Genomic DNA, 27,037 nt, shown 5'->3' on the forward strand with positions numbered 1-27,037 from the left:
AAAGGAACCTTAAAGCTTATCCAGCCCCACCCCTGCCATGGGCAGGGACACCTTCCACCATCCCAGGCTGCTCCAAGTCCCATCCAGCCTGGCCTTGGGCACTGCCAGGGATCCAGGGGCAGCCACAGCTGCTCTGGGCACCCTGTGCCAGGGCCTGCCCACCCTCCCAGCCAACAATTCCTTCCCAATATCCCATCCAGCCCTGCCCTCTGGCAGTGGGAGCCATTCCCTGTGTCCTGTCCCTCCAGGCCTTGTCCCCAGTCCCTCTCCAGCTCTCCTGGAGCCCCTTTAGGCCCTGCAAGGGGCTCTGAGTTCTCCCTGGAGCCTTCTCTTCTCCAGGTGAGCACCCCCAGCTCTCCCAGCCCTTCCCCACAGGACAGATGTTCCAGCCCTGTGATCTTTTTGTTTTGGTTTTCTTTTGTTGCTGTTGTTGTTGGGGGGTGTTGGGTTTTTTATTTGATTTTTAAGAATGTTATAAAAACAATGATAATGGGCTTTTTCTCCTGAAATTCAGGGGGAAGACTTGGATTTCTGGCTCTCCACTGCTCCACCAGATGCTCCCACACCCCAGCCACAGGTAGGAATCTTTTCCCCCATCAGAGGAAACTTCTCTGGTTATTTCTTGCCTGTGAGCTGTGCAGGAGTGCTGTGTCATGCTGCATCACAGAAGACAACATCAGCTTCATCTCCTCAGCTTCCTGCTGGGGAGCAGAGAGAGATATTGTGTCTGCCCAGTTGAGAGAAACTGTGATGGGAGAGTTCAGGCTTGCTCTGTGCAGATCAAGGAATAGAAATAGAAATACAGATGCAGCTCCAGGCTTGGCTGGTTTTGTTATTGATGGTTATAATGTTATACAGTGGGTACAGTTTTATTTCCCAGTATGAGGTAGACTCTAGCAACATTAATAGACATGAGAGACAGAGTGTGAAAGAAAATTCTCATGAATTTTGATGGGAAATTCTAGAGGAAGAGACAAGGGGATGGATTCCTTGGAGGAAATCTTTTGAATCGTGTCCTCAGGTGATCATATTTGCTGGGTTTCAGAGGCGTGAAATGAAAGCCCTGATACCATGTTAGCCTAATGTCATTTCTGAAATGACATTAAAATGAAAGCTGTGAGGAGTTGTCACTGTTGAGTTTCTTTTGGTGTGGAATTCGGTTGTTCCAGCTGCTTTCCATTGGTGTCAGAATCCTTCTGCTCTTCTCCTCAGAGCGAGCCCAGAATGGGCACTGCTGTGGTGGCTGAATCTCAAGAGGTAAAAAAAGAAGAAAGGGAAGAGCAAGATGAGGAGGAGGAGGATGAAGGAAAGGTAAGCAGTTCAAGTTAAGAGGAAATTGCCTCAAGTTACACCAGGGGAGGCTTAGATAAGATATTAGGAAAGTTGTTTTTGGTTTTTTTTTTAATTTTTATTTTTAATGGAAAGGATTGTCAGGCATTGGAACAGGCTGCCCAGGGCAGTAGTGGAGTCCCTGTAAGTGTACAGAAAACCTGTGGATGTGGCACTTGTGGACATGGTTTAGTGATGGACGTGGTGGTGCTGGGCTGATGGTTGGACCTGATGACATTAAAGCTCTTTTCCAACCTTCACAATTCTCTGGTTCTGTGAACTTGCTGTCACCTTTCAGCTATATTCTCGTGCTGTCTCAAATTCCTTAAAAAGCAGCACACAGGATTTACCAACAGCATCTGTCCAGTGCAGTGTCCTCCTGCAAATGTTACATCCTTGAGGAGCTGTGAACACCTTGTGGTCAGAGGTTTGGTTGTTCCCTGAGCCAAGGGACAGGTCCCAGTTAAAGCTGAGCTTCCAAACAGTTTGAGAGATTTGGCCTTGTGCTGTTCCCAGGCTGCTTTGGGATAAGGTATGGGCAGCTGGGTGAGGAGCAGCGTTTACTGGGACTCCATGTGCAATTAGTTTTGGGATTTAAGGGATGGTAGCTCTGTTTTGGGTTCTGTAGTAAAGGGAAACTTTGTTCAGTCCACAAAGTGCAGAGAGCAAAAGTCTGGAGCTGGAAGTGTGGTAGAGAGGTCATGGCTAGAAATCAAGGGTTTCTTTAAGGGCCCGTTGTAGTTTCTTGTTCTTCTTGATAGAAATCCTCCAAGCATAAGAAGAAAAAGCACAAGAAAGAGAAAGAAGAGAAATCAAAGGATAAAAAGAAATCCAAAAAGAAGAGTCATCACAGTGAGGAGGAGCCCCTGGAGTCGGTGCAGAATGGGACACTAGAGGATGAGCCACTACCAGTGAGTAGCTGTGCCCAGGCCTGGGGACAAGGAGATCTCAGCTGGTTGGGAGGGAGGACAGTGACAGCCTTTTTCAGAGTTGTTAGTTCTGGTGTGACTGTGACTTCTCTCTTGTTTACCAGCCCATGTCCAGTTACCGCCTTCTCGCTGAAAACCCGTACATTAAAATGGTGAGTTTGGGGTGTTTGTTCCTGTCATTCCCTGTGTTCCCTGAGAGAGGGATAACCCTGGGCATGGTGGAGTGACTTCATGTAGCCATCATATAACTGAAGAACTGTTTCAATCCCAGAAGGTAGAACTATAACCAAGCTTCATTTCCTTTGGGTATCCCACTTTAATTTCTAAGCTGATATTTTCCCAATCCCTAGCTGATCACCAGTGTGTTCCCATAATCCTTTAGCTATACCAAATTACCTCCCTTTTGAACTTGCTTTTATCCCCATGCTGTCTTCTCCTCCTTGAAGTTCCTCTGATTCTTTCCTGTGACATTTTTCCCTTCATTTGCAGACCTATGATATTCAAGGAAACCTCCAGAATGACAGCCAAGTTACTGTGTCTGTTATCTTTGAGAACAAAAGCACTAGCTTCCTTAAGAGCATGGAACTGAATGTCCTGGACTCTCTCAACACTAAAATGCTCCGACCAGAAGGATCATCAGTACATGATGGGATACCCGTGCCCTTCCAGCTCCCCCCTGGTATGCACAGCTTTGCACAGGGCTCTTGGAGCGTGGCTGGCCCTGCACTGCCCTCCTGTGGGAAGAGCTGCTTGAACTTCTTGCTGTTTTCCAGAAAAACATCTCTGCCTGGGTATTCCTGGGCTTTCCCACAGTTTCCTGGAGAGGATAAGCCTTCTCCCAGTAATGCAGGTGGTTCTGCACAGCAAGAGCAAATCCTTAATCTAGGGCTGGGAGTCCAAATATCTGAGTTCCTTTTCCAGGTGCCTGCAGGCTGGCATACTTTTGACTACAGGAATCCAAAATTCATGATGTGTTTGCTGTGAAATTTAAAATTGAAACAAGGTAGTAGGTTTGTGAAGCATTAGAATCCACTCTGGATTTATTCTGGAGCTCTTGTCCCACTGTTTGAATGGCAGAGGCCTTTTGCAGTGAAGGTTTGTGATAAGGGTGTGCAAAGAGGAGAGCTGAGCCCTCCAGAAATATTAAGCACAGAAATGAAGGATAATAGTTTTGTACAGAGCACAGTAGTACAGTCAAATTAGTGAACTTCCCTGAATTTCCCTTCCTTCACCGAGGAGTTAATTTGAATCCTGAAACAGGTCACAGAGGGCTGGAGTGGCCTCAGGGTTCTTTACAGTCCCTCATGAAAAGCAGTAGGGTATTTGATTTGGTCTTAAATCTGTATGAGGTAGTTCTTGACACAGACTTGTGTATTAAAAAGAAAATATAGAAACATTAGGATTCAAATTAGCTCTGAAAGCTACTCTGAAATGTTTATAATATAAATCCAGTTATGTGAATAGTTTAAATATGTGACACTGTGACACTTTGCCTGGGCACTTGCTCAATAACTTCCACCAAATGCCAGCTTCCATTGCTGCTTCTGAGAGATCCAAGTACTATAACATTGTTGACTCACCATAGCAGTTGTGTGTAGAACTCTCTTCCAAATCAAAGCTTTTCAAACTTGGTTCAAAAATAGTCTGCACATAAGTCAGTTTATCCTAACCATTACTTAGATCTGGAAACCATGTTCTGACCTGACTTTTTCCTCTCTTCTTTTCACACTAGGAATCTCTAATGAAGCCCAGTTTGTGTTTACACTTCAGAGTATTGTTATGGCTCAGAAGTTAAAAGGAACACTGTCCTTTATAGTCAAAGTAAGTGCAGCTCTCAACTGCCTCTGCTTCCTTGGAACTGCGTCAGGGAGCTGGACTTGGGTGGGAAGCTCTGCTCTCGAGCTTTTTTTAGGCATCATTTCATCCCTGCTGCAGCAGCCCATTCTGTGAGGAACGTTTTCACATGACATCTTGTGCAAAGAGTGCCCCCAGTCCTGCGTCAGCACGTCCTGGATTGTCATTCCTGGCAGCATGTGAGCAAGTCTGCAACATGTGCCACATTGTCAGCTAGAAAATCACACTGCTCTGCTGGGGAGGGGAGAGAGGGAACCAGGGTCTGCTCCTTCGCATCTCAGTTGGACACTGCAGTCTGGTATAAGGCTGGAAAACAAAAATAAGAATTAAATGTGGTTATTAAGAGTGTAAATCCAGACCAAGAGTTAGGTCAGTGGAAGGCATTGTTTAATAGGTATTGAGCTGGATAAGACTGTGTAGATCTCTGATGTTATTTCAGTACAGTTATTAATGAAAGAGCTGCATGAGCAGCTCGAAGGAAATGAGTGGAGACAGTTGTGGCTACTCCTGAGTCAGCCATTATCTCTGTTTTAAGGGTTTTTTAAAAATAGCATGCTAGTCCTATTTTAGTACCTAAGAATCTGGGAACTATTAATTTATTATTTTGCTCAGGAAATAATGAACTACAGAACCACATCTCCAAGTGTAGTTTAAACTCGGTCTGCTCAGTTTATTTTAGCAGAGTGCAGGCAGAACTGCAGCCTGATGTGTCCCTTACCTGTTGGAGGTGCTTGTATCAACCCAGCTACCCAAACCTTTGAGTGGGCTGATGTGGTGGGATGGTTCTCAGACTGATCCTTCAGGCCCAGCCAGGCTATTTCAGAGGGAACTCGGCCCTCAGCTCCTCACTGCTGCCTGTGTGGTGGGTAGGGGTGGCTCCTCCTCTTGCTGCCTCAGGGCTCCCACTCATGTGCTCTCCTTTGCCCTGTTGCAGAATGATGAAGGTTCAACCCATGAAAAACTAGATTTCAAATTGCACTTCAGTTGCGCTTCATACTTGATCACGACGCCTTGCTACAGGTGAGTGCCTGTGCTGCCCCTGGCAGGCTGAGCTCTGCCTGCTCCCCAGGGTTTGGGCAGTGTCTCTGTAAGGGGTGACTTACAGAGACTTAGATATGTGCAGTGACCTATTTCAAGTGGCTCTGCAGGGGGAGCTCTGTGCCCTGCGGGCTGGCAGAGGCAGCTCTGGCAGCAAGAGGGCACAAGTTGCTCCAGTGGACTCTGGAGTGTGGTTTCCATATTTGCTGTAAACCCATTTTCCTAGAGCTTGGTAGCACTTTAGCTTCTGTATCCTGACATGTTTCATGGGGCTGATGGGACAGATTTCACTTGCACTTCTAATAAAACATTTACTTTCCTTCCTGTTCTGCAGTGATGCTTTTGCCAAGCTCCTAGAGTCTGGAGATCTGCACATGAATTCTATTAAAGTAGATGGAATTAGCATTTCTTTCCAACATCTACTGGCAAAGATCTGTTTTCATCATCATTTTTCAGGTGAGTCTTTGTTGATGCAGAACTTTCTGCAGAACTCTGTTCTAAAATCTCTGCTGTGCTTGGTGAGCACAACACTCCGTGGGCTCAGCTATCACAGGAGCAGGCGATGTCCAGATTAAATACATTTGTGAGAGTTTTCTCCAGTTTTGCAACATCAAAGCATGCAGTGTTCTGCAAAATTAATTCTCCTTGTGTCCCTGTGGAATTCCTGCAACCCAGTGAGGCATGTGACAGGTATCATGGGAGCAGATGGTGTGGAGTTCAGTCTGTAACTGTTCTCTGAAGGGTGGGTTTGATCTGCAGGGCTTCAGACTCCTTCCCCAGTGCTTTGTTTCAGTGAGGGAGAGCCCCAGCTATTTAGGTTTGGTTTTATTAATTAAAACACAAGCACTGGCTGAAGCAAAACAACTGTCTGTTTCATCATGCTCTGGTGTTTGCATTAGACATTGCCTCACTGGAAGTATTTCTGGGGAAGAAATCTACATTCTGAGCTGTGTTTTTGCCACAGAACATTTGTGGCTTAGGAGACAAATGACTCACCTCGTTATTGTGAAATGTCCCAGAGAGAAGCCAGGAGGAGCCAGGCACATCTTAACCCTGACTTCCTACCCTCTGTAGAAGCCTCTGTTCCTTGAGGCCAGGCAGAGCAGTGGTTGCTCTCCAGGGGAAGCAAGGCTTGAATTAAAATTGAATTGAATTAAATGAAATTGCTGTTTCTCTGCAGTTGTGGAACGTGTTGATTCGTGTGCATCCATGTACAGCCGTTCTATCCAAGGCCATCACGTCTGCCTACTGGTAAAAAAGGTGAGAACATTGTAACCCCTGAGAGAATGTAAACCTGGAGCCTTTCCTGCCTTCCTCTGCCTCTTTCCAGTCCCTGAGTTTGGCTGGGAATACATTTATCCCCTCTTGGAAGAGGACCTAATGGATTTTTTGTTTGTTTCTTTTTTCTTTCCAAGGGAGAGAACTCTGTATCCATAGATGGGAAATGCAATGATTCTACCCTGCTTAGCAACTTGTTGGATGAGATGAAAGAGACATTGTCCAAGTGCTGAATATTCCTTATAAAATATTCCAACGACCAGAAACACACCCAACGTGTAAAGACGAGCAGACCCAAGTGTTAAGTTTCTCCCTCGTACGCATGTACTACCCTGGGGCACGTGCTTTCAGTTAACTCCACCATTGGTTGCAGTTTAGACATTTTAAGGCTGTATGTTACCTTTTTATTTTCAGAACTTTTTACAAACTGTGGTGTTAACCCTTTCTAGCCCAAAGAGATCCTGGTGACATGACTGGAGGAGGGAGGGGAGGAGGGAGGGAGGGAGGGGCGGGCACTATTTATTCAGCAGCTCATGGTGATCCCATGACCTTCATCTGTGTGGGACGGGAACTGAGCAGGACTTTATCAACAGTAGCACAGTTTGTTGCTTGTGCTTATGCCAGGGAAGGTTGACTTAATCCTTAGCCATGAAATATGTCTTCAGGGCTGCTGCAGTTGATGTATATTTCTAGCAGAGGCTGGTGCTGGACCAGAAGGCCTCTTTTTGGTTTTTTTTTTATATATATATGATTTATTATTATCTCAAGATCTATTGTGATCAGCAGATAAACATCCTCCATCTCCTTGAGCTAATCCAAAGGAGCCCTGTGAGAACTGGGATGTTTGAGTTTCTGTTTATAGTAGTTGCCTTGAGCCTTAACCTTCTTTTAGTGACAGCTGGAAGAGTCGAGTGTGGAAGCATGAAATGGTCTGAAAGTGTTACTGTTTGGGTCTGTGCTCCCCTCGACTGCCCCACACACGGAATCTGTCAGGCCTCTCCCCTTTGAGCTGTATCTGCTGATGTGTTTTATGAGTCCACTTCAATTTCACATTCCTGAACAGTTAAGCTGTAGCAAGAAACTGGAAATCCAAAGGGGTCTGTTCCTGCTTTTTTATCCTTTCGCTCACCAGCTGAGGTTGACCACTGCCAGGTAGAAGAACAGCCATGGGTGCAGCCTCTTGTGTGCAGGTCCATGTCCTCCCTCTGGGTTCTGAAACCAGCAGGGTCATTCTGTCTCTGTGTCCCCTCAGTGTCCCTCAGCCCTGCCCTTGCTGCAGTGAGAGCAGATTTGGCAGCACAAGTGCCCCTGGGTCCCTGTGGCAGAGCCCTCCCTGCTGGGGTGCAGGAGAGAGGGATGGATTGGGAGCCCCTCACCCTGCTGGGGTGCAGGAGGGGAAGTGGCTGGGGAGCCCCTGACCCAGATGCAGGAGGGAGGAGGGATGAGGATCCCCTCTCCCTGCCAGGGTGCAGGAGGGGATGGAGTGAGGATCCCCTCACCTTGCCAGGGTGCAGGAGGGGGAGGGGGCTGGGGAGCTGCAGATTTGGGACTATAGCAGTTGCTTTAGAGGGAAGAAAGGAGAGTCTGGGAGGTGCCCATTCTGCACTATTGGAATCTCGTGGAGTCACCAACAGGAAAAGGATGCCACGGTGTCCTGCGGAGATGCTCAGTTGATGTCTTTCTCCAACATCCCTTGCTTTCGACTTATTTTTTATTCCCTTTGCTCCATTTCTTTCCTCGCTGTTCCACACCCAGTGAGGAAAACTCCGTGGAATAGTTTTGCTTCGAGGCATGGGTCAGGAGCAGTTGATTGCTCCAGAAAGGTGCCCAGGGAGGAGCTGGCTGGGTCTGCACATCTCCAGCACCACCACCACTCCTAAAACAGCAAATCCCTACACAGGGAGCAGGATAAAGTGTTGGTCTTATCCCTTGGGTGATGTCCTGTACTTTACGCGTGTCTTGTGCTCTTTACACTCTTCCCACAGGAGGTATTTTGGCAAAGGCTCTGCTCTGGTGCTCTGGGTTCCTTGCCAGGCCCAGCTCCGTGTCCGACAGCACTGCCAGGACGTGGAGGGTTTGGTTTTGGTCAGCCTCCCTTGGTTAGCCAGTTGTGTATTAGAAACTGAACATATTAAAATTGTCTTAAAGGATAATGTTCCTCAATTAGTGTTTGGGTTTTTTAATTCATGGATGAAAACTGTCACTTTAGCATGTAGAGTCTCTTACAGAATCCTGTGCAGTGATTCTAGAATTTTGAAACTGTATGATGTGTTACATTCACAAATTTATTTGCTATCAACATTCCCTGGAAAAAAAAACAAAAAAAAAAAGAAAAAGAAAGCAACATACCACAAGCTGCTGTAATGATTTTGTGTCAAGATGATCCAATAAACTTTCAAAACAAAGTTAAATTTTTGGCTTTGTAAATGGTCCTTTCATAAGACTGTTCCAGTTTGGATGGACCCAAAATCAAGGCATGGATTTACCCCAGGGCTGGACATTGTGTCTCCAGTGGAGGTAAGAGGAATCTCCTAGCAAAAGAAGGTAGAGAATTCCTAATGGCACCCCTTTGAAAGGCAGCTCTGCAACACCAGCTGTCACTAAGACTGAAATTACAGGAAAAAATCGTTCAGACTGTCTCAGTTAAATCTCCATTAATTGTTTTATTTTTTGGATTGTGATTGCAGCTAAAACCCAACACTTGGGAAAATGGGAGCTCTGGTCTGAATGAGGCTGGAATCAGCCCCTGCTGTTGCTTCCTCTTGGCCTCCAGTGAAATTTGTGGCAAACATGGTGACATTGAGATGAGGATTAATACCTGTCCTGCCACAGCAGGAATGAGGCCTTGGCTTGGCTGATGCCCCAGTGGTTTCCAGTCACACCAGAACTGGTGAGAATCATCTTGGGATAGAAAATCCCTGGGGCTGAGAGTCAGGAGCCAGCAGTTCTTCACTGGGAATTGCCCAGTACCGTGGTGCACCCATTGCTGGCAAACACTGCTCAGGAAGGATCCAGGTCCTCTGTTCTCAGTGCTGCAACCCCACATGGACCTGCCATGGGTTGGGACTGCACAAATCTGATGGAACGGGATAGAAACAAAAGCAAACTCCAACCAAGGAAGTGCCTGGAGCAAACCTCAAGTGTTAAATGAGCCACAGGAGCTGAACTGGGGTGGGCTGGGAGCTGATCCTGCCCCTTCCTCAGCCCTGGAGTGCTGTGTCCAGTTCTGGGCTCCTCTGGGGCAGAGCTGGAGCTGCTGGTGTGGGGTCTGTGCAGGGCTGTGAGGATGATGAGAGGATGGAGAAAGGCTGCGGGAGCTGGGGCAGGGGGAAGAGCGGAGATGGATGGCAATAGAGACATGTATGTATGTATATTATATATATGGATATATGCTATATAAAGTGCCTGGAGGTATCAGAGGCCGGGGCCAAGCGGCAGGACCAGAGTTAATGGGAAGAAACTGGAACACAGGAAATTCCACCTGAGCAGGGTAGGAACTTTGCCCTGCATGTGACTGAGCACTGGCACAGGCTGCCCAGAGAGGTGGTGGAGTCACCTTCCCTGGAGATCCTCAAAAGCCATCTGGACATTATCCTGATGTGCTTTGGGGCCCCTGCTGAGCCCGGTGAGCTCCAATGGTGCTTCCCAACCTCTCTTCCGTGGTTCTGTGAGCGGGAGTTGCCCACGAAGCTGGCACACAGGCTCCTGCCCTGGGGCAGAGCATCATCTGTGGGGAGATGCAGGCAGAGCGGCCCCGCGGCTGCTGGAGCAGGGCCCGGCTGTTCCCGGGAGCAGGAGCGGGAGCAGGGCCCGGCTGTTCCCGGGAGCAGGAGCGGGAGCAGGGCCCGGCTGTTCCCGGGAGCAGCGGGAGCGGGAGCAGGGCCCGGCTGTTCCCGGGAGCAGGAGCGGGAGCAGGGCCCGGCTGTTCCCGGGAGCGGGAGCAGGGCCCGGCTGTTCCCGGGAGCAGGAGCGGGAGCAGGGCCCGGCTGTTCCCGGGAGCAGGAGCGGGAGCAGCCGCCAGGAGCCGGGGCCAGCTCCAGCAGGGACAGCCCCGAGGAGCTTGAGGCTTCAGCCCAGGTGCTGCGGCTCAGCTGGGGCGGGGATGGGCTGTGAACACCCGGGGGAGGAACTGGGGGCTGCAGAGATTGGGGGGCACCTGCGATGGAGAACTCCAGGCTCCAGCCAGGAGTGTTGGAAAAGCCCCCGTGGGGCGGGAGCTCTGCAGGTTCTGCTTCAGCTTTTGGTACCCTTTGATTTTGGGCTGCCCGGGGATTTCCCTGCGGGGTTTGACGTTTGTGAGCTGTTCCCTTTGAACCTGGGCTGCTTCTGGCCACTTCTCCTTTTTGTGACCTTAAAGTTGGGGTCTGGGCAGGTCCCTCCAGCTGCCCCCACTGGAGCAATGCCCTGCAGCCCCTCGGAGCCCCCTGAGCATCCCTGCTCCCGAAAACACAAACACCGAATAAAGGGAAATAAAAGAAAACAAACGGAACAGAATAAAATGGGAAAATAAATTTAAAAGAAGCAAATAAATAAAACAGAATAGAAGAAAATTAATAAAATGGAAGAGAGGGAAATAACCGGAATGGAATAAAATGAAACAATAAATGCAATTACGAAAATAAATAAATAGAATTAAAGAAAATAATTGAAGAAAACAAAAATAAAATAAATAAAAGAAAGTTGAAAACAAAAGCAAATAGAATATTAAAATAGCATAAAAATAAAATAGAATATAAAAAGATGAACTAGAAAATAAAATAAAATTAAGATAAAATAGCAAATAAAATAAGGATAAAATAGAAAACAAAATCAAGTAGAAAAATAAAATAGAAAGTGAAAGAAAATAAAAGAAAATAGAATAAAAGGAATTCAGATAAGTAGAATAAAATAATGAAATAGAATAAAATAACATAGAGTAAAATAAACGATAATAAAATTTTTAAAATATGATAAAACACGAACTGTCGTGTCCCCCCTCCCCCATCATCCGCTGTGCCTTTCCCCCTCCCCCGGCCCGTCCCTGCCGCTCCCTCCCGTGGGCGGGGCCGGCGCAGGCGGGGGCGGCCCCTTTAAGAGGAAGTAGCGCCGGCCGCGAGCGGCGCGCGGGAGCGGCGGGAGCGCGGCGGCCGCGCGGGGCGTGCTGCGGCCCGCGGTGAGGGAGTGCTGCGGCCCGCGGAGCTGTGCGCGTCCGCCGGCGAGGGAGCGCGGCCCGGCAGGTGCGGGGACTCGGGGGGCTGGGAGGGGACTCGGGGCGGTGTAAGGGGACGCGGGAGGGTTTGTGAGGGAGGAGGACCCTGCGGGACGGGCTCGGAGGGGCCTCCGGGGAAAAGGGGCCTGGAGGGGACCGCGTGTCGCCAGCCCTGCCCACGTGTCTCCCCAGTCCCGGTGGCCGCGTTCCCTCGGCGGGGCCGGCCCGGGCTGTTCCCGGCCTTGGTGGGACGGGACGGGACCTGTTGAGCCGCGGTCACCGCATCCCCGCTCTGGGCGCTGTTTGTGTTTGCCTGGGCGGGGGGCGGTGGCGGCCGCGGCCTGGCCCGAGCCCCCTCAGGAAGGGCCGGGGTTCCCTGGGGCAGGGATCGGATGGATCGGGACATGGATCTGCCTGGGCTGGCCCGGCCCGGGGGAGAAACCCCTTGGATGGGACATCCCCGAGCAGAGCCCTGGCTGCTGGGCACAGGCCCCTCCTTTCAGAGGGGTCGGGGGGGGGGACAGAGCTGCTGCAGGATCCGTGAGCAACCGAATAATTTATAATGAGGAAAAAAGAAAACATCACAGAGAGTAAGGGGGTTGGTGGCACAACTGTGAAGTTACAGCTTGCCAATTTCCCTGTTTTATCCCACCTCTCTCTCCCGACTTTCTCCAGCCCAGCTGCCATAGGTAAAGGTATAGCCTTGAAGTTCCAACCTTCCAGTCTTCAAACTGCTTGGGGAATGGGGAATTTTCCATTTTTTTGCAGGTCATGGTGAGCCATGGCTCAGCTGTCACAAGGTAGAACTTGTCAGGAGAACTTGAAAGCAAACTCTTGCTCTGCTTCTGTCTCTTGCTGTGGGCTCAGGAATCCTGATCTTAGAGAGCTGCCTCTGCTCTGATCTTCGGCACAGTGAGCTCAGCTCCTTCAAAGAAAACTGCCTGAGAAGGACAGGCAAAAGGAAAGGGCAGGAAGTCCTCTGGAGGGAAAGGACAGGGAATCTGGAGTTGTCCAGTGTCCAGCACAGATGTTTGGGAAAAAGCGTTTCTGTCAGTGCTAGTGAAAGGCAGGATTCCCTCCTTCTAGAGCTTGAAGCTGCAGAGTGGCCACATTTGCTGGATTTCCATCCCTTTGTTAAAAGCCTTTTTCCGGTCTGGAAATCTTCTGCCAAGTTGCAGGACAGGGAGGGATTTTGCTGGGAGATGTGAAACTTCCCCAGCCACCTGTTTATCACAGTCCCCAGGGCTTTGTCCTTGCTTTCTGCTTCCTTTCCCAACTTCAGGCTCACATCCAGCTCCCTGTTTGTCTGCATATCCCATATTTCAGATTAACTTTCTGTCTTAGTCACTTACTGTGAGATGAACCTGGGGTGAGCTTGTGACTCTTCAAAATCCCCAGAAAGAGGGAGAGGAGCATTGGGAATTCTTGACAGTGGTGGCAAAACCTGGAGCTGTCGGTTTATAGTGAGCAGCTGAGTGCAGGTGCTGAGCAGGGAGTTGGTTCCCTGTGCCTGGCTCACCTTGCAGCTCCTGGGATGCTCTGTTGACACGTGGAGTTGCACTGTTACCTGTGCCATCATCAGACATGGAAATGGGCCCTCCCATGGGCTTGGCCAAGGCTTGGGGAGCTTGGAGTAGACTCAGCACCCTTAGCAAAATTGCCTAGCTTCACTTCAGCTGCCTCTGGAGCTGTTTGCAAGCTGCTTCCTTGTCCGCATCTAACGTGGCCCTTCTACTGATGGGGTGAAAAGTACCCCCCACACTGGAATGGGGTGATTTAGTCCCATTTTGGAGGTTGGACTGTCCAGATCTGTGCTGTGCTTGGTCACTCCTGCTCTTCTGTGAAGATCAGGGATCTCCATGGCCACACTAATGAAAGAGAAAATGTCCCTTGTGAGTAGTGAAAGTATCTGGGGTCAAAGCACAGAAATTGCAAAACCTTTCCAGTTCTGCCCACAGGTCTGTGAAGGGAATTGCTTTCAATTTCTGAGTTTTAATTTCTAGTAAGACTGGGAAGTATTTTCTGGTTCTTGAGCCATAAATGTTGCTGTAAGTGGATCCAGAACCAGCTTTGCTGAAGGTTTATCAGCTTATATTTAGGAATATGTAATACCCAGCTAATGCAGTCAATGAAGAGTGCACCTTAGGCTGCACCTTTATCCTCCTTTTTCCAGATGCCCCTGGGAGGCAGAGTTATCCTTGAGGCCTGGTTTGGTCTGCTGCCTGCTTTCCTCTGGAGCTAATGGTGTGGTAGAGGTGCTGCTCTGCTCCTGGTGAAATTGGGTGGTTTGTTGCTCTGGGTATGTGAAGCAGAAGGGAGGGCAGAGGAAGGGATGAAGGCAGCGAAGGCCAGAAGAAAACCCCAGCAAAACAACTTTTGCAAGTGGGCAAAGCCAGAGCAAAACAATCCATCACAGTCTGACAGCTTTGACTTCCTCTAGAAAACCTGGCTGAGCTCCCAAAGGACTGGTGCTGGTGTTGGGTCAGTGTGAGTGAGATGAGGCTGTAGTGATGCTGCCAGACACTCCCATGTGTGACCCTGTGCTGTGGGACAGAAGATGAGCTGGAGCCACCCAGATTATGGCTGAGATTGCAGCAGGAGCTGAGCTGGCCCTCTGGCTGCACTGAAAGGCCCTGTATTTTCTGCAGGCCTCTCCTGGGGCTGTTGTCTGGCTGCCTTTGCTTCCTTCTCTCTTTCCTCTTGGTCTGTGATGTGGTTGGTGTTGAGGTGGTCTCCAGCTCCACATCCATGGGCTTGTTCTGTTCCTGGAGCTGTGTTAAGGGATTGAGTTACTCCCATATCTCCTGCCAGGGCAAGAGAGGCCTTGTGGGCCTCTGCTGTCAGCAAGAAACAATCCTGCCTTTCATCCCAGCAGTGACATTAGTGTGGGGGAAAGGGATGTTTGTCCCTAGGATTATCCATGCTCTGGGAAAGGCTGGCCGTGTGGTGAGCTCGTGCTCCAGCTCAGCCCTGGGGTGTGATCCCACACTTCCTGGGATCCCAGCCCACTGTTAGAATGGTCCCATAGTCATTTTATCATCCTAATGCAAATTTCATGCTTCAAACTGATGTAAGCTTTGACTTGGGTGGGAACAGACCCGAAAGTTGGAGGAAATGGAACTGCTGTGGGCCCAGACATATCCCTGTCTGGTGAGGACAATACAGAGCCTGCACAAACAAGGAGCGATGAGTAGCTCAGCTGGGACTTAATAAACACCATCCTGCCCATCCAGCCCTGTAGTGGGGACAGCAAGAGGCCTTCCCAAAGGACCAGACTGTTCTGGTACCTGGAAAAGAGGGAGCTGCTCCTGCCATGCCATCACTGGCTGTTCTCTGCCCTGGAAATACTTGTGTGTGCCGTTAACCTGTGTGCTGGAGTCGTGACCCAGCTTGTCAGCTTAGCACAGCCCTGCAAAGCCTGCAGCGGATTAGCTCTGTCTCCACACGCAGCCCCATCCCGGCTGGATCCCTGGAAACCTTCCAGCAGCGGGCTCTGACATTGCAATGGATGCAGATGTCACGTAAGAGGCAGCAGGGCTGGCCCTGAGTCAGTAACACCCGGGGCTCCGTGGGGCTCCCTGCAGTCACTGCTGTTCCACAGGAACAGTTGGAAATTGCAGCATCTGCTGCCTGACCTTCCCCTCTGGGGAGGGAAGCAGGAGGGACCTTTTACAGAACTTTCTCATGTGGCTTTTCTCCCTCTCTGGATGTGGGGAGGAAGGCCAAGGGGACAAACCACGCTGGAGATTTGGGTTTCTTGCCTTCCCTCTCCCTTGCCAGACTGGGTTTTCCAGCCTCTCCAGCACTCACTGCTTCACCTGCCCTCCCTCAGCATCCCTGTGCAGTGTGAGCAGTGTCACCATAACATCCCTCCTGTCACTGCCCATGGTCTGAATGTAAATCCTGAGCTTGAAGCCAGGCAATAAACTCCCTGTTCTTCCACCTGCCTGGGATGGATGCAGGTGTCTCACTGCTGGCTGACCTGGGCTCTCTGCTCCAAGCAGCAGCATTCCTACGTGCAGCTCTTGATGGGCTCTGCCAGAGCTGCCCTCACCTCTGGTGGGTCCTCTGCTATCCCAGATATGGCTTAATTTAACAGAGCTTTTCCCTTTATTCCATAAACTAACTAGATTTTAGGATTGTCTGGAATGCTTGGCCTCGCAGGGGCAAAGGAGATGACAGTTAAAGCCCAGGATAACTATTTTTGGTCTTTGATTATGCTTTTTCCTTTTATCAAGCATATGACCTTGCAGATGGGCTCTGCCTCTCCATGGCTTGGAAATGTGTAAAGTCTGTCCTTCTCCTAAGCCACCCTCTTTCCAGGAAGGGCCTGGAGATGTGGGAAGTCCCAGGAGACTTGGGAAGTCCCAGGGGAACTGTACCACTTTTTACTTGGGAATTTCCAAATTGTGCAGCAGATTGGAATAACAGGGCCTGGGGGTGGCTGGCAGCAGGCAAGACCTTCTTAAAGCTGACTCTGGTGAAAGACAAAAGGCTCTTTGTTTGCCCAAACCTTGGGAATTCAGCATTTCCAGTGTGCCCCTATTCAGATTTGCTTGTGAAGGCTGCTGCTAAAGCATTCTCTAAAAGAAAAACGTGGATGTTGTCCTCCAGAGCAACAGAATGAAGTGGGACTGGTGTGTGCCCAGGCTGGGGCTGGAAGTGCAGCTGGGCTGGGTCGAGCTGCTCCTTCTCCAGAAGCTTCTGAGCATCTTCAGCTGCCGGACGGGGAAGGCAATGCCGAAGGGAACAGCCGTGGCTCGGCTCTCCTGCAGCAACACGGAGTGGTCCTGCGGGAGGAAAGACAGAGCTTGCAGAGGGGATGGATTAGATTTTGGGAAAACATTGGCAGCTCCCTGGGCCGGGAGGCTGGAGTCAGTGCCAGACAGGAAGAGGCTGACGTGGAAGTGCCGGCTGGCCGGGATTATGAATGGCCAGAGGTGCCTTCCAGCCACGCTGAGCCCTCCTTGCCCTGCCCTGCCCTGCCTGAGGTAAGCACGGGGCAGACCTTCGCTCCTCATATCACAAATCCATTCAAAAGAGCAGCTGGAAGTTTCGTCCTGGGAAGACAAGCCCTCATTTGTTGCCAGACTGGCTCTGGAGGCACAGAAACTGGCTGCCATTAGTGCAGTGCGGCTGCCAGGATTGTTCTGGTCCCTGCTCTCTGTAGTAAAATCTCTCCTTTGATCAGAGAAAACCAGGATCATCCTGTCCCAAGACACTGAGCTAGTGCAGAGTGGCCACAGGAAGGGATTTGTGAAAGGAGGGGGGTGGAATTATGGAAAAAATGTGCGTGTGCGTCCGTCTTGGCTGTTTTGTGCAAGTTGCCTGTTGGAAGCTGCTTTGCTCTTTCTCACTCTGTAAATCCAGGTTTTTATTTGAAATGCTCAGTGCATCCAAAATACCTTTATCAGGGCTGCTTTATCAGTCAGGGGGATTTTGCATCCTGTGTTGGGAACTCTGGTCTGGCATTAGGGGCCCTGGGAATGGCTCAGGGGGAAGCAGGATTGTGACTCCCCTCTCCTGGGGACACGGTGGCTGTCACAGGCTCCCCACCCAAGGGTTACAAGCAGCTGGACTCGGTGGGATTTGAGGACAGCAGCCCAGCTTCCCGAACAGGAAACTGGACAAATCCCTGATTTGAAGAGCTGCCTTGCTCCCTGGGCTGTGCTGAAGGGCTGTTTTACCAGAAGCAGCAGGATGTGGCCAGCCCGGCGCTGGGGTCACGGCGGAGGGAGGCGGCCTCGTGTCTGACCCCTCCCCAGCTGCGGAGCCTCCCATGAAACAAACGGGAAGGTTTTTCTCCCTCTTTTGAAAAAGGAAGCTCGGCCTCGGCGCCTGCCAGCGCTGACAGAGGGTGCAGAGCAGGGCTGAGCCCTCCACAGGAGTGACCTGCTGAGGCCAGGAGCACAGGTAGGAGCTTGCTGACTGCTGCCTTGCTGGTTTTCCCCTGCCTTGCTGGTTTTCCCTGGCTGTTGTTAAACCTCTGTGCAGTGTTGGCAGCAGAGGGGAGCATGGAGTGCTGCTGGGGCTGGCACTGATGGAGCAGTCATAGGACTCCTGGACTCCTTTTTGGGCCATTCTGCCTCTGTAGGGAGGGCAGGATCTGTCGGGAACTCTGCTGGCTCCTGGAAGACCTCGGGATGGCTGCAGCAGGGCGCAAGGGCAGCAGTCAGTTTCCTGCTGTTTTGGAGATGTCTCTTCCCTTTTCCAGACTCTGAACTGCCTTTACAAGTGACCAAGAGTTGTGAAGCAGCTGCCTGGGTTTCCTCTGCCCAGCACCTGGTGTTAGAGCAAGGCAGCTTCTCATGGTCATTCCTGGCAAGGGAGGAGGAATGGCAGGACAATGCCAACAACCCTGACAGCAAAACCAGCACAGGACTGGAGCTGCACAAGCAGGGAGTCAGAGGAGAGAAGCTTTTAGGATGGGAGGGCCAGGCCTGGAGACCCCTGGGCAGGCAAGTCCAGCACAGTAGGGAGCTGCTCCTCCTGTGTCCTTGGGATAAGCTGGAGGTGTGTTTGTGCTCCGGACAGCCCATGGGGTCACGGGCTGTGTGATCCCGAGCGATGGCCAAGGTCCTCTTGGAGCACCAGTGATGTTTGATCTTGGCTGGCTGAAAGAGGAGGCAACAAAATGTACTGAGGTTTGTTTGGAGTGGGGAGTGGATTTTCCCCTCACCTTTAAAGCTTGCAGATACCATCCAGGTGCTTTGCATGTCCCATTTCCCAATTGTCTTTAACCTTTCCTTTCCCTTGTGTGCGGGGGCGGTGTCAGCTGTGACTCCTGCCTGTGGAAGTAGGTGTTTTACAGATGATATCATCTCCAAGCAATGTCAGGGATGCTTTGGTCTCTGTGCCTCTTTATTTTTATTTTTTTTCCTAGAGCTAAATGTTTCTTTTAGTTCATTGCAGTCAGAGACCATAATTAAATAGGCTGCATCTGCTTGATGTGTCAGCTACTCATTTTGCTAATGCTTCACACAGATGCTAAATCGTCTGAGAGACAATTGGTGCTGTGTTGAGCTCCCCAGTTCTCAGGGATGATGTCTCCATAGGATCAGGAATTTGTTTTATGGACAAGTGCTGCCTCACACCAAGTAAACTCTGCCCTGCACAGAGACCCTGACAAATGTGAGGGCTGAGAAATCCCCAGCCATGTGACAGGGGCAAGCGTCAGATCCTGCCCTGGGATGGGGCAGCCCTGGGTGCAGGGACAGACTGGGAATGAGAGGCTGGAGAGCAGCGCCCTGGGAAGGGACCTGGGGGTCCTGGTTGGTGGCAAGTTGGATCTGAGTCACCAGTGAGTCCTGGCAGCCCAAAGGGCCACCAGGCCCAGGGAGGGATTGTCCCGCTCTGCTCTGCACTGGGGCAGCCTCACCTCCAGTGCTGGGGGCACTTGGGGCACCACAAGATCAGGAGGATCCAAAGCTGTTGGAGAGTGTCCAGAGGAGGGACACGGAGCTGGGGAAGGCTCTGAGGAGCAGCTGAGGGCACTTGGCTCGTTCAGCTGGAGCAGAGGAGACTGAGGGGAGGCTCCTCGGGGGCTGCAGCTCCTCCCGAGGGGAGGCAGAGGGGCAGGGGCTGAGCTCTGCTCTGGGACAGGGACAGGAGCCCAGGAAGGGCTGGAGCTGTGCCAGGGCTTGGGATGGATCTCAGGGCAAGGTTCTTCCCCCCGAGGCTGCTGGCACTGCCCAGGCTCCCCAGGGAATGGGCCCGGCCCCAAGGCTGCCAGAGCTCCAGGAGCGTTTGGACAGCGCTCTCAGGGATGCTCAGGGTGGGCTTGTTGGGGGGTCTGGGCAGGGCCAGGGGCTGCACTGATCATCCCTGAGGGATCCAGCTCAGGAGATTCTGGGATTCTATGAAAAGTCTCTCCATCCTGCTCAGATAAGAAAAATGATTGGTGTTTGTTTCTTGATGTGTGGGGCCAAAACCAGGGGATGTTTGATTTTACCCTTGGGTTTTACACCATCCACATCCATGCCAGGCCCTGCAGTGCAGATCCTCCAGAACAGAAGTGAGGATGGAGTCACACTGCACCACGGATGCTGCTCCAGGGAGCCACGTGGAGGGCGGTGCTGCTGCTGCTTTGTGGTTTCTTGTGTGAGAGGATGTGTTTTCCTCCATCTCCAGTGCAGAGAACTCATCACAAGTGCTTCCCTGGACTTTCTGCTGGAAGTAGCAGCAGCCTCAGCACCTGCTGCCCACATTGCTGGTTCCGTGGGGGCCTTGCCTCAGTTCTGGGGTGGGCACAGTCCCTGGAGCTTCCGGCTCTGCCACAGGATGTGGCCAGCCTGTGACACAGCTCCTGGTAACCAGCACTGCTCAGCTGTCGCTCCACACCCTTCACTTCTTCCTCTGCCACGTCTGGGGCGGGATCACGCTCCAAAGGACACATCTGCCGGGGGTTTGTGCTGGGTTTCTCTCTTCTGAGGTGGCTTACGGGGTCACAGCAGCTGTTTTGGCAGCAGGAAGGCCAGGCTGGATGGGGCTTGGAGCAACCTGGTCTAGTGGAGGGTGTCCCTGCCCATGGCAAGGAGTTGCAATTGGATGGTTTTTACAGTTCCTTCCAACCTAAACCACTCCATGATGACATGTCTGCCCTGGATTCACCTCTCAGCCCATGCTGGATCTCACTGAACCACATTAAAATGCTTTTAAGCATCCCAGCACATCGTAGCCCTTGTTGGGGTTTGGATGTCTCAGCTCCTGTGTGGAAGAGGTTACTGAGCCCATTCCTGCAGGAAATGTTGAGCCTATTCTTAGTGGGGTGAACTGGAGTGGTTTGGGGTTTCTTCCTCACTGTAATTAAATAAGGAAACAAGAGGCCTTGGCTTTAAAGCTTTTTAATCTTTCTCCAGAGAAGAACTGCTGATTAGCACTGCAGCATCTGTTAGAGAAGGGCTCGATTGCAGCTGTGGTAGTCATGACCTTGAGTTTGGGATGTGTTTGCCAGCATTTGAGGACACTATTTACCTATTGGAACAACACTGTGGCTTCATGTAAATCTAAGTCGATTCTGCTTGGGGAAAGGCTTGCTTTTTTTGCTTGCTTGCTTATCAAATTATGGAAACTTATTTATGCTATTTAAGGCATCAGCTTAATTTCTATTACTTTATTCATTTCTCTGTCCAGCACGTGTAAAATAATATTTTCGGTACACAAAGCTTTCTGCCTTAAGCTTTCATCAAAGAACAGCCTGGCACAAATTGTGTGAGGGGCTGGATGTGGGAACAAAGGAGGTATAATTAGCTACAGATAAACAGAGCTGTGTTTCTCGTCAGCATCCCTTCAGATCTCAACTTGTGTCTCACCCTTGGAGCTTATTCTTTTCTACAGGCTGGAAGAGGAAGATGAGCTTCACCTCATCTTCCAGTTTTCAACTTGTAAATGGAGCTAAACTGAAATGGGAAGTATGTTTATGGTCTGTGTGCACCTGCAGAAGAGGCTGTGGTTGCTCTCAGGGCTGATGTTATTTCAGGATATTTGCTTTCCGGGTGCCTGAGCTGTGACTTCTTCTTCTCATTGCCCTGCACCCCCTGGTTCCTGTCTCTCACTTTCAGTGGCTGGCTTGGTGGGGGCTGTCTGGCAGAAGCTCTGAGCTGTGTTGTGGGCTGGCATGACCTGGCCTGGCCTTGTTCCCAAAGAGGGGATGCAGAGGTGAAAACGGCATCTCTGGGTGAAACCCAGCTGGTTTTACCCTTCTTTGTCAGTGTGTGTGAGCCAAGCAGGTGGTGGCATTTCTGCAGGATTGGGGTCTCATGGTGTGGCAATGTCAGGGTGAGTGGCAGCCCTGTCCCATGGCTGTGGGGCCTGTTCTGTCATTGCCACATGGAACAGGTCAGGAGGTGACTCTGTTCAGCCCAGGTCACCCCTCCAGCCTCCCCCCCCCTCTGCTCCTGCTGGGGAAGGGAAGGAAGGGAAGGGGGAGGAAGGAAAGCTGCTCCCCCCCTTTTCAGTTTCAGATGTGGGGCGAGGGCCCAGATGGCATCCCAGATCTCTTCCTATGGGATTTAGACGAGTTTTCCTGTTGAGAGAGCTGCTCCTAATCTCTGCCCTTCTGTGCTGTGTTGCAGATCAGGACCAGATGAGCAGAGGGAGGTTTCTGTGAAGATCACAGTCGGCCCAGCCCTGCCCCGGGAAGTGGCCGTGCCTCCGGCTGTCACCACTGTGGGCCTGGAAGAGACACGAGAGAAGGAAAATGTCCCACGCTTTAAAGCAAGTGTTCAATAAAGACAAAACCTTCCGGCCGAAGCGCAAGTTCGAGCCGGGCACTCAGCGGTTTGAGCTGCACAAGAAGGCCCAGGCCTCGCTGAATGCCGGCCTGGACTTGAAGGTGGCCGTGCAGCTGCCGCCGGGCGAGGAGCAGAACGACTGGGTGGCCGTGCACGTCGTGGACTTCTTCAACCGCATCAACCTCATCTACGGCACCATCAGTGACTATTGCACGGAGCAGTCCTGCCCCGTCATGTCGGGGGGCCCCAAGTACGAGTACCGGTGGCAGGACGAGCACAAGTACCGCAAACCCACGGCCCTGTCCGCGCCCCAGTACATGAACCTGCTCATGGACTGGATCGAGGTGCAGATCAACAATGAGGACATCTTCCCCACCAACGTCGGTGAGTTTGGGTCCCAGCTGGGGCTGGAGGATGAGAGATGGGTGTGGAGCCTTCTCGTGGAGCCCTGTTGCTGTTCCAGGAGATGCTGCAGCACAGCTGACCCCTGTAGCAGAGCTGTTTCCCTCTGTGCTTCTCTGGTGGGCAGTGCAGTGTGTTCTTCCCAGCTCTTCTGCAGTGCTGAAATACCCAGAGCTGTACCAGATCCCACCAGGAATCACAGATACCTCGAGGCAGTGAAACAGGAGGCTGCCCTTAGAGCAGTCAGTCTCTGAGGTGGCTCTGGAGTGGCTCATGGATGCAGGATGGCTCTCTGAGGGCCAGCCCAGGTCTAAGGCACAGCTCTGTGTCACCTGGTGATGGTGCCCTGTGCCATAATCACCCCCTGATATCAGAGGCCAAACTGGCTGCCTCTGCCCCTCCTGAGGGGTGGGATGCTGGCACAGGCCTGGAGGGAAGGGCCATGTTTCATCTACTGCCAGGACCATGGAAACAGGAGTTTGGCCTAGGACACCTCAATCTCCATATCCAAACCCAGCTTTGGGACAGAGATTGTTGGGTATTATTTTGTGATGAAGATGGAAGAATTTAGTCTCTAAGCTGTCAGGTAAATACAGCTGAGCCTATGCAGAGCTTCCATCTCCTGGGGTGGAGGAGACGAGGTGCAGCAGAGCTCCCTCCCTCCCTCCTGCCCCAGTGTTCATCCCTTTGGAGCTCTGATGGGAGCTATTGGGGTCACATCTGCCACTTGAGCATCCACAGGGATCCTCCACTGTGCCAAAATGCTGCTTAAATCTGGTGTGGAGTGGGCAGAGAGGGGAAGGGGGCCATAAACCACCAGTTTTGAGACAGCTGAAGCAGCAAACCCTCCCCAGCCATTCTTCTCACGCTGCACAGGCTGTGCTGCAGCTCTCCAGGGACCACACTGGGGGTGTTGGTTCTGTTCTGAGCTGCAGGACGAGCTTCCGACAGCACAAGGGTTGTGGTTTGGGGTTTTTTTAGTTGTTATTGTCTTCAGCTCAGCTTTTACCAGATCCTGTAACTCTGAAATGCTGCAGCTCTGGCAGAGCAAGGAAAGGGTTTAACTCATCCTTGTTCCTCTAGAAACAGTGTGAACTTTACACCCTGCTATCCCACAGAGGTGGCTGCATGGCCAGACTGCTTTGCTGCAGGGGCCCAGCCAAACACAGTCCTGGAGCCTTCAAAGAGGACCTTAACAGCTTTAATTTTTAACCAAAGAGCTAAAGATGTACCAAAACAAGGGATAACTGTGGGGAATTAACAGCACCAGCCCTTTGCTTTGGGAAGTTGCTTGGTTGTATCTGGTGTTTTGCACTGTTTATACAAATACATCAAACAGGAGTAGAAGAAAAGTCTTGTCTGACTGAAACAACTGCTGGGAATGTGGCTCTGCTTTCAGTCACAGCAGTGCATCACTCTGTCACTTAAAAAATCTGTGCTTTGAAAAATGTGATCCAAAGGAAAGGAAAAAGGAGTGGGAAGCTGGAAATTACCAGGGACAGAAGTGCTTTTGCCTCAATCTGTCCATTTTACCAATTTATTTTATCCCTAAGCAACCAGTTTTAACTTGATCAAATGTTTTTCATAGCCACTCTTCCCTCCCAGGTACTCCCTTCCCCAAGAATTTCCTGCCAGTGGTGAAGAAGATTCTCTCCAGGCTCTTCCGAGTGTTTGTCCACGTCTACATCCACCACTTTGACAGGATCACCCAGATGGGCTCGGAGGCCCACGTGAACACCTGCTACAAGCACTTTTACTACTTTGTGAAAGAGTTCAATCTCATAGACACCAAGGAGCTGGAGCCCCTGGTGAGTGTCTGCGTGGGTTCACGTACAGGTGGGGCTCCCAGGGTCTGTGGCCAGCATAGAGGGCTCTGGAACCTTCTCAGAAGGCCCCACCTCAAATCCTGGAGTCAGTTTTGGGCCCCTCACTCCAACAAAGACATTGAGGGGCTGGAGCACGTCCAGAGATGGGAACAGAGCTGGGGAAGGATCTGGAGCACCAGGAGCAACTGAGGGAACTGGAGGGGCTCAGCCTGGAGAAAAGGAGGCTCAGGGGGGACCTCCTGGCTCTGCACAACTCCCTGCCAGGTGGGAGCAGCTGGGGGGCTCAGTCTTGTCACAAGTAACAAGTGACAAGACAGGAGGGAACAATCTCAAGCTGTGCCAGTGGAGGTTTAGGTTGGATTTAGGGGAAAATGTCTTCACTGAAGGGGTGGCACAGGCATTGGAAAGGTCTGCCCAGGGCAGTATTGGAGTCACCATCCCTGGAAGTGCTCAAAAACCATGTGGATGTGTCACTTGGGGACATGGTTTAGTGGTGATACAGCAGTGATGGGGTAATAGTTGGACTTAATGATCTTGGGATTCTTTCCAAGCCTTAATGATTCCATGATTCTCTTCTAAAGCTAGTTACCCAAATTCAGGACCAGATGGCCTTGAAGGGTAACTGTCAGGAACCAGGATGTGACTGGGGCATGCTGGGAATGGGAATGGTGGAGGGAACATGGCCCTGCCCAAACTGGAGCTGGGCAGCAGTGTCACCCTGTGCCTAGGAATGGGATTGACAGCTAAACACAGGGGTTTTTCATCCACACCCTCACCTGGGAGCCTGGATCCTCCTTCACAGTCCCTTGTCTTCTCTGTCCCTTTGACAGAAGGAAATGACATCCCGGATGTGCCACTGAGCTCAGATCTTCCTGCTCCCACCTCGGCACCTCTTCTGAGGACTCCAGGCCCCAATCCCATATTGGAGACGTGATTCAAGGGGAGAACAGAGACGTTTTGTTTAAGAAATTATATATTTTTAATGAGTTTCAATGTAAAACTGTGATACTGCAGGAATATTTTTTTAAAGATGCTCTAGATTAACTAATTTTTTATAGTAATTTCTATAAAAAAGAAAGAAAATATTTGTGGGACACTTGATGGGAATGTTGGCTCTCGGAGTGAGGAGGAGCTGCCTGAGCTGGCTCCTCCATGTGCCCTGAGTGAGCTGAGCCAGACACTTCAGACAGAGCTGTGTCGTGGGGCTGGTGCTGCCATGGAAGCGGTACCTCCCTTGGGATACACATTTCCCACCCCTGAAGGCAGGGTACAGGACTGGTGTACGTGGATCCTCCAGCTGTGGATCCCCCAGCACCTCTTCCACTGGCTGTGAGTCCAGGTTTGGGGCAGAGCTGCTCTGTGCCCACTGTCCCCAAGGCCTGGCTCTTGTGGGCTCCCTCTGAGAGAGCTGGGACTGGCCTTCATCCCATGGCTGCTGCAGTTGGAGCCAGTGCTCTTGGAGTGGAAATCTGCCCTCGTGTGTCAGCCCGGCTCTGAGCTCTTCACACACAGCCTGGCCGTGGCTTAGCACTGTCCCCATGGGGACACAGATCCACGCTGGCAGCTCCACATGGGAGCCACCAGTGGGAAGGTGCTGGGACAGGCATCAGGAATTCTTCTCCATCCCCTCCCTCCCTGCCCCTCGTGGTACGCTGACCCTGCCGGGACCACATCCCGCTTCCCGTTGGGATACAGAGCCTTCTCCCTGTTCCCCAGCATCACCACCCCACCCAGCTGTGCACATCTGGGACCAAAATCTCTGGTGTGCAGCCAGAGCCCCCCGGCCTCGCCCGCTGCTTGCACGAGGAGAGCTTGGCAGTGCCCCCAGGTAGGTAGTGGGTCTACCTAGCACTTGGGGACCAGTAGTGACCAAACTGCACCACTAACCACTTCTTCCTTACAAAGCATTCCTGTGCCCTGGAATCTCTGTACATACGTGACTCTCATTTCTCGTCCTGCCGCTAGGACACTCGTACAAATACCACTCATGCTCTGAAATGGAACCAATAAATTATGTTGTATTTACACAGCACACGCCGCGCAGAGCGTCTCGTGACTGCACATTTGTCAGAACCTTCCCATCAGCAAAACAAACACAGGGTGTTTGGGCTCCTTGGGGAGCTGGAGCTCGTGGGTGTGTGCTCCTGGCACAGCTCCTGGGAGGTTGGTTGGGTTCCTGCTGCTCTTCAGGTGCCAGGTCCAGACTGCTCTGAACCCTGTGCTGGGTCTCAAGGCCATGGGGCCTGACCAGCAGCCTGGGGTTGTCCTGACTTGTGTCTGCAGTGTCTGTGTACCCAAGGGTTGAGCTCTTCTCCCAGCTCTGGAACTCGGGTGGAAGTGGGCAGGGGAGGGGAATTCCAGCTCACCAATTTGCCAAGAGGCTCCTCTGCCATGGGAAGGAGCCAGGGGTGCAGTCACAGAGGCTGGTGGACTAAATTGGGAAAAACGCTGCATTTGGGGGATGCACATTGTTTTCCTGGCCAGGAGGGAAGTGAGGGGCTCTTGCCCTTTCCCCTGCCCGGTGGAGGTGCCAAGACCACCCTCCATCCCCTCTCCCAGTGTTTTGTGGGTGCAGCTCAGCTGGAGAACGTGCTGTTCCTTAGTGTGGAATATCTCTTTGGCCAGCCTGGGTCAGCTGTCCCAGCCCTGCTCCCCCCAGTTGTTGTGCCCCTCCTTGCTGGCAGAGCACAGGACACACAAAGTCCTTGGCTTAGGGTAAGCACTGCTGAGCAACACCAAAACATCAGTGCCTTATCAGCACTATTCTCATCCCAGATCCCAAACACGGCCCTGTACCGGCTACTGGGGAGAGAATTGGCTCTGTCCCAGCTGAAACCAGGACACCTGCAAGGCCCCAAGTGCTGAGCTGTGGTGGGGCTGCAGGTGGGTGCTGAGCGGTGCTGGGTCAGCCCTCTGAGCCAGGGCAGCTCCTGCCACTGCTCCTCAGCTTCCTTTTCACAC

At 51.5% G+C, this 27,037-nt stretch overlaps 2 protein-coding genes across 3 annotated transcripts in view; both read left to right on the forward strand.

Annotated features, from left to right (window-relative positions):
* AP3D1 (adaptor related protein complex 3 subunit delta 1) overlaps positions 1-8,839 on the forward strand; it is a 43,333-nt gene extending 34,494 nt beyond the window's left edge. Inside the window, exons 23-32 of the mRNA XM_005531331.3 lie at positions 515-577; positions 1,213-1,311; positions 2,091-2,240; positions 2,363-2,410; positions 2,748-2,937; positions 3,991-4,079; positions 5,047-5,132; positions 5,485-5,606; positions 6,331-6,410; positions 6,566-8,839. Of these exons, the coding sequence (XP_005531388.2) occupies positions 515-577; positions 1,213-1,311; positions 2,091-2,240; positions 2,363-2,410; positions 2,748-2,937; positions 3,991-4,079; positions 5,047-5,132; positions 5,485-5,606; positions 6,331-6,410; positions 6,566-6,661 (1,023 nt within the window). The 3' untranslated portion in view covers positions 6,662-8,839. The remainder of the gene's footprint in view (positions 1-514; positions 578-1,212; positions 1,312-2,090; positions 2,241-2,362; positions 2,411-2,747; positions 2,938-3,990; positions 4,080-5,046; positions 5,133-5,484; positions 5,607-6,330; positions 6,411-6,565) is intronic.
* A 2,698-nt stretch (positions 8,840-11,537) lies between these two features.
* MOB3A (MOB kinase activator 3A) lies at positions 11,538-25,481 on the forward strand. Of its 2 annotated transcripts, none has more exons than XM_005531333.3 (4): positions 11,538-11,644; positions 21,690-22,232; positions 23,856-24,058; positions 24,907-25,481. In XM_005531333.3, the coding sequence occupies exons 2-4, from the start codon at positions 21,815-21,817 to the stop codon at positions 24,934-24,936; spliced, it is 651 nt and encodes a 216-aa protein (XP_005531390.1). In that variant the 5' UTR covers positions 11,538-11,644; positions 21,690-21,814; the 3' UTR covers positions 24,937-25,481. The 2 variants fall into 2 exon arrangements, with proteins under 2 accessions (XP_005531390.1, XP_014115595.1); XM_014260120.2 differs by lacking the exon at positions 11,538-11,644 and adding an exon at positions 17,421-17,529.
* The last annotated feature ends 1,556 nt before the right edge of the window (positions 25,482-27,037 follow it).

This window comes from Pseudopodoces humilis, chromosome 28 (genome assembly GCF_049639895.1).
Source record: "Pseudopodoces humilis isolate 2021_Gansu_Grassland_sample_001 chromosome 28, ASM4963989v1, whole genome shotgun sequence".
In the NCBI taxonomy this organism is placed as follows: Eukaryota; Metazoa; Chordata; class Aves; order Passeriformes; family Paridae; genus Pseudopodoces; species Pseudopodoces humilis.